The 10,991-nt window shown below is 31.4% G+C and overlaps 1 protein-coding gene across 1 annotated transcript; it reads left to right on the forward strand.

Annotated features, from left to right (window-relative positions):
- Positions 1 to 6,575: 6,575 nt before the first annotated feature.
- LOC18031440 (guanylate kinase 2) lies at positions 6,576 to 10,310 on the forward strand. The gene is made up of 11 exons (XM_006421364.2): positions 6,576 to 7,049; positions 7,541 to 7,575; positions 7,756 to 7,869; positions 7,965 to 8,029; positions 8,114 to 8,243; positions 8,388 to 8,750; positions 9,201 to 9,322; positions 9,403 to 9,538; positions 9,630 to 9,675; positions 9,763 to 9,865; positions 9,951 to 10,310. Exons 2-11 carry the CDS (start codon positions 7,573 to 7,575, stop codon positions 10,066 to 10,068), a joined length of 1,200 nt encoding a protein of 399 aa, XP_006421427.1. The 5' UTR covers positions 6,576 to 7,049; positions 7,541 to 7,572; the 3' UTR covers positions 10,069 to 10,310.
- The last annotated feature ends 681 nt before the right edge of the window (positions 10,311 to 10,991 follow it).

Here is a 10,991-nt window from a genome sequence, read left to right on the forward strand (position 1 = left end):
CATTTTATTTGTAGGAAAAATGACATTATATTAAGCAATGCAAGTCAAAAAGGAAAATTCCTACAAAGCTCCTACAGATGATTGAAGATCTAGAATTCAACGATGATTACTACACTTGGTCTGATAATCCTAAGAATGACTTACTGGCAATTGACTCGCAACCACAAGAGTCTGATGCATCCATTGAATTAGATGACTCAGAAGAATCTTCAGAAGAAGAGCTAGTATTTACACTCTCTGAAGAGCGATTTGTTGATCTTATGATACAATTTGGACCAGCATTCAAGTCATATGTGAAGATGATGCTCGAATTCTCACAAGATAAACAAATTGTTCTCATTACCTTAATTGATATGAGAGTAGTCTTATCAATCATCTATGGGAAAAAGCTATCACGTTCCTATATAAGTCAGCTTCTAACAGATTTTCTCAGTCTCATTGCTCTATTCACATTTCATCCTGAAGGATTTGGCTACATTATTCTTAATCATGTTGACAACAAACCTCATTTTTTTCATCATTCCATGGGTTGAGCAGCAATTCATTTTTGGGAGTGGTGAAAAAAGTAAAATCCAAAAAACTATGGTCTAGAAATTTGAAGGTCAGCACAAAAAACTCTTGGAGTGCTGTGTAGATATTCCAAACAAGTTCTGATCTAGAAAAAATTATTTTGTCTTACTTTCTTACAAAGAATGATAGGTTATGCCACATTAAGCAATCTTTTATCCAAGAATGTCTCATGATAAGAAATTGTGCAAACAGGAGATCCAATCACTATTGTACTGTAAACTTATCAGACCATCCAAACCCTATTGGGCCAGCCCAGCATTCTATGTAAACAAGCATTCAGAACAAGTTCATGGGAAAAAGAGGTTAGTCATTGACTATAGAAAGCTAAATGATTGCCTACCAGACACTAGATACCCTATACCTAAAAGAACCCATCTTTTGAAAAAGATAGCATCTGCTAAAATTTATTTCAAGTTTGATATGAAGTCTAGATTTTGGTAGATTGGGATAAAAGTTAAGGATAGACACAAAACAACATTTATAGTGCCACATGGGCATTATGAATGGAATGTCATGCCTTTCGGATTGAAAAATAATCCGTTAGAATTCCAGCATAAGATGAACGTCTTCTAATATTTAAGGAATTGACACACATACATGGTATGATACATCCCTCACAAATTGAGCCATGTGTCCCACCTGAACCCACAACCAATAAAGAGGGTTGTACCTTACATTAAATGTAACGCAACAACTCCCTTCTAACATTGAGCAATCTACAGAACTGTCTGATGCACCTTGAAACATCTTCTCACATACATCTGACGGTTCACTTTGGCTGCTCTGAGGTGCTCTAACATAGCTACTATCTTTAAATAATTATTCTTTAACAAAATAATTTAACAATTAGTATCAACTTTCTGACCCTCGATGAAGGAGAATTTACTTGTATATTTTATTAATTAATAAATAAACAAATAACCAATGCATGCCCCCCAAACTAATTTTGTTTTTCTAAAAATTTCCAAGTTTTGATTAATTTTCTCTCTTTATTTTTCACTAATAGAAACTTGGATTAAAACATAATCATGGTTAGTTTGATTTTGATTAAAATAATCTTAATTTAGCCACTCGGCTTTTAAAATAATTATTCTTTAACAAAATAATTTAATAATTAGTATCAACTTTCCGGCCCTCGATGAAGGAGAATCTATTTGTATATTTTATTAATTAATAAATAAACAAATAGCCAATGCATGCCCCCAAATTAATTTTTTTTTCTAAAAATTTCCAAGTTTTAATTAATTTCCTCTCTTTATTTTTCACTAATAGAAACTTGGATTAAAACATAATCATGGTTAGTTTGATTTTGATTAAAATAATCTTAATTTAGCCACTCGGCTTTTAAAATAATTATTATTTAATAAAATAATTTAACAATTAGTATCAACTTTCCGACCCTCGATGAAGGAGAATTTATTTGTATATTTTATTAATTAATAAATAAACAAATAGCCAATGCATGCCCCCAAATTAATTTTTTTTTTCTAAAAATTTCCAAGTTTTGATTAATTTCCTCTCTTTATTTTTCACTAATAGAAACTTGGATTAAAACATAATCATGTTTATTTTGATTCTGATTAAAATAATCTTAATTTAGCCACTCGGTTAAAAAGCCAAGTGGTGTGAAGCTTTGGTTCCAATATTCTCAAGAGGACTCGTGTGTCTTCCTTGAAATTTGGTTGGAGGTAGACAGTTCGCCCATTAGTTTGTAGGCAGAGCTGATATGAGATATATTTAAGTCATTGTGGGGGTAGATATTTGGATTGTGCTACCATAGAATAGATGTAGTTGGTCTCAATAAATATCTAATGAGAGTAAATATTTAAGTTGTGCTATTATAAAATAAATAGCTATAAACTTATCATTGTACACATATTATTAATTCAGAAAAAATAATCTTAATTTAGAACTGTTGACTAATTCTACCTACCATGTGAAATTTGTCAAATCGGTGAAAATTTTACATCTTTATCAAAACGAGATGTTTGATATGTATAAATAATTATTCACGTGACCAGTTTATATGATTTAGGCACATGAAAATACAATTAGAGTGCCCCAAACTTATTGCTAAGTCATGCTAAGTTGTTCACTTATATTTACAAATAGATCATGAGATGATAATAATACATTGATATAGGTGCGTGATTGAACTTTTTATTGATACAGTTTTGGCCATTCAAATATTTATTTTAGAAAAAATGAAAAAAAAAAAAAGACATGAGCTTGAACTTTTTAATTCTATCCTAAATTTTCATATTTATTTTATTTTCAAGTAGTTTTATTGGCTGACTATTCAAACATTGACTGACTATTCAAAGTCAAATTTAAAAGAATAATAGAAGTTGAAGAATTAAATTAAATTTTAACCACTTCTTTACGTTAAAAAAAGTTTTTTTTTTTTATAAAAAAAGTCACTGTGGATAAGAAATGAATATGTGATTAAAACAATGAAATAAACAAATTCAAGCCAATCAAGAACCTTAAAATCAACCAACAAAAGTTATAAAAAAAAAAAAGAACTTAAAATCAAGAGGGTTTTGCCGACATATTTTAGTTTTACATATATTTTAGATATAATGATAACGATAAAGTAATAGACAGACATGGTGTGTATAATCTTCCACCAAAGGCCACTTGGGCAAATTGATTTATTAATGGACTTGCGAAGTTTCCAAATCAAGTCATCAAAAAGTCAAATAATGACCACCACCCCTTTCCTTGTGGATATATAATGCTCTTCTTTATCCAAAGTTAAACATATTCTAAATTTTAATAATATACAATTTAGAACTTTCTAGTTGCTTAATCTACGGCACTTGATTGGCAAGCATAATAAAGAAGAACAAAAGTTATTGGAACCCAATTGGTGGAAGAGAAAGTGGCTCTTGCTTGTACAGCAAAGAGTTAAAAAAGTATTCTAGCTTTTTTAATCCTCAAATGGTGCTTTCAAATTGATCACGAATATTTCCTACTCTTTATAGGAAAAGCTCACGTACATTGAATTTACTTTAGGTGTCCTTTTATTAGGTTTAATTTTGACCATCTAAAATTAATTCAAGTTAGGATTCTCTCTTAACTGAAATTTCTCGTGAGTAAAAATTCAGTAATTAGTGATTAATAAATAAAAAAAATTATAATTATAATTATGCATAATTTCTATAAGATACATGATATAAGATCTTTAAAAATTTATAAGAAAGATCTTATTGTCATTAGTTTTTAATTTTTTAATTAAAAATTAACTCAATATCTAATATCCTAATTCTATAGATGAGTGATATTATAGATAATGTATAATAACATAACATGAATCAATTTAGGCCTACTCTCATCGATCTTTCTATTAATTTTTATTTCAAAGATGACTTTCAATGGTTTAACATGGTACAAGATTGAGTGGTATTAAGTCGTCGGTTTTAATTGAAACTTCAAAGTCATCATCTACGTGTCATGAAATTAGGTCTTAGTTACAACATAATAATAAAATTAATCAATTATTCTCTAATGAAAATTATATGTCATTAGAAGAATGGTTAAAACAATTGCTTTATTATGAAGTTTGAACTACTTCAGTTCGCTTGGACACGTAGCTTGGAATATCCATGGAAGATTCTTTAGCCTGTACGCCATCCAAACTCAAATCAAGGAATATGAAAACTTTATGAATAAATGTTTAAATAAATATCCTTAATGTTTTCTTTCAATAACACAGTACTGTATTTCGAAAAATTTATCACACCATCTATAACCTCAATTATGTTCTTTTAATGTTATTTTAGGCTCATTTTATGCATGGATAATATTTAATGTAATAATCATTGTTTTGATTTATTCCCACAATTTTGATTATTTAACGAAAAAGATATAAAATTTTTAACATTGTTTAAAAGGTCAAGATTATGTCATAATTTGAATGTTTTATATGTAAAATACATACGAATGATTAGTGGTTAGTAAATAAAAATATAAAAAAACTTAAATCTCAAATAATTTTTTTATTAATATTACACACATATGTATTTTAAAAAATTGAAAGAACTAAGATTATGAGAGGATCATACCTCATAATCTCATATTTAAAATAAAACTGTATGCTCAAATACAGATGTAACAACTATGGTGAAGGCGATTGATTTGCGTAAGCTGTACTCATAAATTTTACAATCCAATATCTTGAATTAGCATTTGGTCTCACTGATTTGACAAATTTTAGACCAAATTCCACCGACTCAATGGACCAAACCATACGAAATTTCCCATTGGAATTTATCAGTCATTATCCAAAAAACTCGAAGAATTGGTCAATGATAAGAAATTAATATGAAATTCCTAGAAACCTCCCAAGTACTTATTATTTCCATTTTAAAAACATTGTTTTTTGGGTCTCCCTCACAAATAACTTAGCCAATACGCAACTTCTCTAGATGAATTTGTACAAATTTGTTGCATGCATTTGTTCTGTTTCGCGTTGGATTGAATGTGATAATTGATTTTGTGAAAATAATTGGCTAAATTAGAAACGAATATACTTGAAAAAAAAAAAAAAAAACGAATTCAAAGTTTAGTTGCTATGATGATTTTGATTCGTAAATGCTGTAAATATATCCAAATTTAATTTTATATGACTTGCGAGATGGTAAAAATTTTTGTGTGAAAACAACAAGTCTGAGGATAGAACCGTAATTATATAAATGTGAAAGAAACTAAATTGCCGTTTGTCTAAATAACAATAAAAAAGAATTGCATCGAAAGAAATGAAGTTTGATATTGTAATTTTGAAACTTTTCTAGAAAAATATTGTTTGTCATGAATGTCATAATCTAGAGTTATTCAACACAAAACTCCATATTTAATTGTGCTTTTTTGTCTCATTTTTTTTTTCTTTATCTATTGAAATTATTTAAATATTTGGAATTCATTTTAGAGAAATCTTTTAGTGGTCCATCATTTTTAACAAAGGCCACTATACCCTTTAAGTATATTTTTACATAAAAGGAAATTTTAATAATTAGTTGAACTTTGATCGAAGTTAGATGATCATAATACACACATGTATACATATATGTATGTATATGTATATGTGTGTGTATTAACTAAATTTTATAGTTAAATGATTATTTTACTCTTATTATAACAACAATAGCCCAATGGTAATGAAAGTCAAAAGAAAAACAAAATTCGGATTAGATCAAAATACTATCCTTGGATTCTAAATGAATACGCAGACCAGGCACACTTTGATCTTTGGAATTTTATAGACCACTTTTTTATGAAGTAATTTCTATTTGTTTTTTAATCAATATTTTATCTATAATTCTTTATACGTAATCAAGCAAAAATTAGATCAAATCTGACCAAAATTTATATCTTTATTTTGTATTATTTAAACTCAAAACCTAGATCTTGATAACACCATCCACTAATCGCTGGAGCAAACGATGATTAAGATTTAAATCAAGTTCGAGTTCGACTCAGTCTACATTTTTTATTTTTTTTAATTAACCCAATGGCAATTGAATCTTTTTTTTTTAATCTTAATCAACGTAATGACAATTGAATATTATATGTACCCACGTGAGCTGTAAAATATGAATAAAGTCTAAAATTTGAAATCAAATGTTGACTTTAAAATTTGAGTGGAAGTTGGTCTTCTCGTCTTTTTTCTTACGAAATGTAGATGAAGTAAATATCCTTCAATTCAATTATTAGTGAGAAAATTTATAAATATTAATTATAGTCTCATGTAATATGAGTTGTAGTCTTCAGTATTAGTCTCATATAATAAAAAAAATTCCTTATAATTTTAAAGAATAGTTTCATGTAATAAAATAAAAATCTCTTCGAACATAAAATAAAATGATAAAATGAGATAATAAATATGGAAATAGGATGAACATAGGCCGAACAACGACATAGGTGTCATTATCCCACTCAAATAGAATCTGAACTCCTCTTGCCTTTGTCGCATAAATCATAATCTTAACAAATCAATCATCTTCATGACCTACAAGCAACCCAAGAACTAAACCCTAGAACTCGTAAGACTCCTAATAACATAATAAGAGATCCCTTTTTCCAAAAAAAATAAATAAATAAATTTTAAAAAAAAGGGAAAAAAACATAAAGAGAAGCTTCGTAAGCACCTCACAGAAAAAGAGGGCCGGTCTTTGTTTTTGAATTGAATGCGACCCAAAAGCCACCACCCTCTTTAAATATGAAAACGCTCGTAATATTTTCTTGCAACTTCTCTTATTATATTTATTATTATAATTCTTTTGATTTTTTCAATACCAAGTTTCTTCTTCTTTAACAGAATCACACTCCTCCTCCTCTTCAACCTCACCACAACACAAAGACAACCGTAAAATCCTTTTTTTAATCCTTTTTTGTGTTGTATAAATACATACATAACTGAGCAAGCGCTTGAAGCTTTGTGTTTCTTTAAGCTAGTGAGTATTTTGCTTGTTACCCAGGTAATCACGCGGCTTTTTCTATCTGTTTTTCTGTTTTGTTATTGTTTCTGCTGGCTTCTTGTTATTGTTTCACATGGCCTTTTTTTTTCTAAATAATTTTTGGTGCATTGGTTTATGTGTCAATGGCGGGTTTGATGAACATATTTTAGTTTTTTTTTTTTTTGGTTTTGTTTTTATAATTAAGACATGATTTTCTGAGAATTCTAAAATTGGATGGTTTCTAATTAGTTGTTCCGTTTTGATATGGGGATTTTTTGTGGGCAAATGGGTTTCAATTTTTGGAGTCTATTTTGATTTGATGATGCTGAAGTTTGGATTTTTTATCACAGTTTTGTTGACATAGACATGGGGCTTTTTTATTATTTTGCTTTAATGTAATCTGTGCACTTTATGTCCCTTCAAGCTTGTACATTTATGTTAATTGCTAGATCTAGGATCTCTAAGTCTACTTTTGATTTGATATTTTTATATCTCCATGTTGTATTGATCAGGCTGAATCCTGTATTGGAGGCATAGATTCTCCATGGTGAGCTTTTTTATCATGAATTTTTTTTTTTTTGGTTTGTCATTTGAATCAAACTGACGAAAATTAAGAAAGAAGTGGCATTTTCTCTTGAATGTAATTTAGCAATTGGTGGAAATCAAGAATCAAAATGGTTTGCTTTTCCTTTTAGTGATCTTGTACGTGCTGGTTTGTGTTTATTAGGGGGAAGCTCCAGCTTTCATTGTGGATAATCTGCAGAATGGTAATGGATTTTCAAGTGGCTTTAGTTTAAAGTCCAGAGGCTGTGAAACGACCACTGTCATTGGTGACAAAACTGTAAGATAACTCATTATGTTGATGCAGTGTTTTTTAAGAGCCCTTTGCGTTAATTTTCCCATCAATTAATGATTCTTTGCACAATTTCTTGACAGTATGTCATTGCTGGGTCTGATGAATCAGTTGAAGTTAAGATTTATGACAGATCTACTGGAAACTGGTGAGCTTGTAGCTCCAACTATGTTTTTACTTTGGTTTATTTGGTTAGTAGTTTGGTTTAATTGATTTCTGGTAATATTTGCAGGTTGATTCCTGCTGTGCGGGGAATAGAGCCCAGGCCATGTAAAGGCCATTCAGCTGTACTTCTTAATGAAGACCGAATTTTGGTTATCAAGAAGGGTTCAAGCTCAGATGACTGCCTTTGGTTTCTCGAGGTTAGATTTTGGAGGACTTAGGCTATTCCTCAGTTTGTTGAGACTTTGTTTAATTTAGGGGCTAAGCAAATAAATGGCAATTATGATTAGAAACACTTTGATTTTCCTGTTATTTACATGTTTGGTTCTATTAAATACTGGTAGGTGGACACTCCATATGTTAGAGAGCAGAAGAAAGTGGTAGGGGCTGAGGTTGTTGCCTGGAGTAAAGGTGTGATCGGCAATGTTGAGAAACCAGTTGTTATTACTGGTCCTTCTGGAGTAGGCAAGGGTACATTGATATCAATGCTCATGAAGGAATTTCCATCCATGTTTGGATTCTCTGTGAGCCACACAACTCGTGCCCCAAGGGCCATGGAGAAAGATGGGGTGCATTACCACTTTACTGAGCGAAGTGTTATGGAGAAAGCGATAAAAGATGGTAAATTCCTCGAGTTTGCCTCCGTTCATGGAAATCTTTATGGAACCAGTGTTGAAGCTGTGGAGGCAGTAGCAGATGCTGGAAAGGTAAACAGAATGGCCAGATATTTTTTTAACTTTGTTAATGACACTTAAGCACAAAAATTGAATGTCAGACATGGGACCAAGGTGTTCTTGTCTTTGGCACGTTGCAGTGGAACAGCAACTTTTAAATCGACCAGTTTCACATTACTCTATCTATACTTTGCCAATGTTATTAAAAGCATTCATTAGTGGTTCTATCAAAATCTATTTTATGAAATTGGTTAAATGTTTTTAGTTATATCGTTCAGTAGTGCCTCCTTTGGTTTAGGTATTGAAGAGGTTATTCATGTATGCTTTCAGAGGACATGGAATATAATTGATTTTTTATTTTAGTTTAGTGACTGTAGAAGCCATATCAAGGGATACCATAAGACAGCTCTTTTTTAGATGATAAATTGAAACTATTTGTGCTTGCAAACTCAATTTTGTTTCTTTTTCCTGTTTTGATTGCAGAGATGCATACTTGATATTGATGTTCAAGGGGCGAGGTCTGTGAAGGCGAGTCCTCTTGATGCTATTTTCATATTTATCTGTCCACCTTCAATGGAGGAGCTTGAGGAGCGCCTCCGTGCAAGGTAAATACTGCTAGTGAGTTCGATCTTATATCATTCCAATTCTTCCCTGTACTGGTTCCAACTTTTAATATTGTAAACAGAGGAACTGAGACAGAGGATCAGATCCTAAAACGACTCCGAAATGCCAAGGAAGAGATTAAGCAAGGGAAATCCTCTGGCATCTTTGATCATATATTGTACAATGATAAACTTGAAGAGTGTTACGAGAACCTTAAGGTAATTTGCTACTGTTTAATGCAAATTTCTGATAATCTTATTATATTTCTTTTTGTTACATATCCTGATTTGACATCTCTGCTTTGTATAGAAACACTTGGGACTTGATGGGAGTATTGCTACCAACCATCAAACCTGTAAGAAAAGCCCCTCTATCAGCCTATGCTCTTATTTTGTTTTATTCTTTACATAGATGTTGAATATATCTAAATATGGTATTTCAGCACCCAAAGGGATTGATTTGCCAGCTGATCATTCAGTATCAAAAGTTGCTAACAAAGTCATCATAAAGTGTGGGGCTGCTGAAGGAAAAGCATCAAAGAACTTGTAAGCTGCTTCTTTCTTTTTTTTTTTTTTTTAATCAAGGACCTGATGATTGGATTCTATACTAACCAATCTATATGTAATACAGAATGGTTTTGGATGTATCCTCACTGAAAGGCGGAGCACCTGGACGGACTAGAGGGCTCCAAGTTTATACAGTTGATTCATTTTCTGATGGTTTAAATGGGGTCAATAAGTTGAGCTAATAGCTCCCATCCTCATCGACGCTAACGTGGTTTCTCATTTAAAATATTTCTCGAAGCTCAACTTATATAATTTAGAAAAAAAGAGCCTTGATGAAGCTCTACCTGTGATTTCGTAAGACTACGACATTCAATTTATTTCAATTTTTTCACCTCCACGATTCTTTGCTTGTTTTAGAACAGAACTGACTTTTAGTGTTTGAATGATTACTATTCCCAAATGGGCAATGAGCAATGATTCATGATTTGTGCGGCAAGAATTTCAGTAAGCAAAATGCACGCTGGTGCATTCTAAGTATTGGGTTGAACAATTGGGACACAACACAAGTAGGAAGTACGAGTAGCGAACATTGATTATTCAGAAACTAGTATCACATTAGTGCAACATCAGTGGGAACTCTTCTTCTGGTGTAGGTTAGAAAACCAGTAAGTAAATGTTGCATGTCCTAAAATCCATCTATTTGAATAGTTTGTGTTGCAGATTGTAGAATAGATATTCTTAGAATGGTAGAAGCCGGCCGTTAATGCAGTTTTTCAGTTTTGATTCTTGAAGCTTCCAGCAAAAGGACATGCTAAATTGGCATGGTACTGGCATGAGAAGACTTTAAACTGGCAATGGCACATGCATGAGGTAAAGATAGGACCGAAACTGAAAGTGGGGTATGTGAATTGTGGGTGATAAAGACTTCTCGTGGCTGCTTCCTTTGTTTTGTTTGTGATTGAGGGCGGCACGGCCATTGGTCAGCTTTTTGCTTTGCTGGTTTTGGACAGGTGGGACTAAGCTTAAAATCGTTGTTTCATTTTCTTTTCAGAAGTGTCGCCTTTTTTTTTTTTTCCGGGGTTTGAATTTCTCCGCATATATAATGCCAAACTTGGTGGCAAATTTGGCATGACACATGGGGACTCCTCTTTTGATGACATAAGAG

Source organism: Citrus clementina, unplaced genomic scaffold (assembly GCF_000493195.1).
Source record: "Citrus clementina cultivar Clemenules unplaced genomic scaffold, Citrus_clementina_v1.0 scaffold_9, whole genome shotgun sequence".
Lineage (NCBI taxonomy): Eukaryota > Viridiplantae > Streptophyta > Magnoliopsida > Sapindales > Rutaceae > Citrus > Citrus x clementina.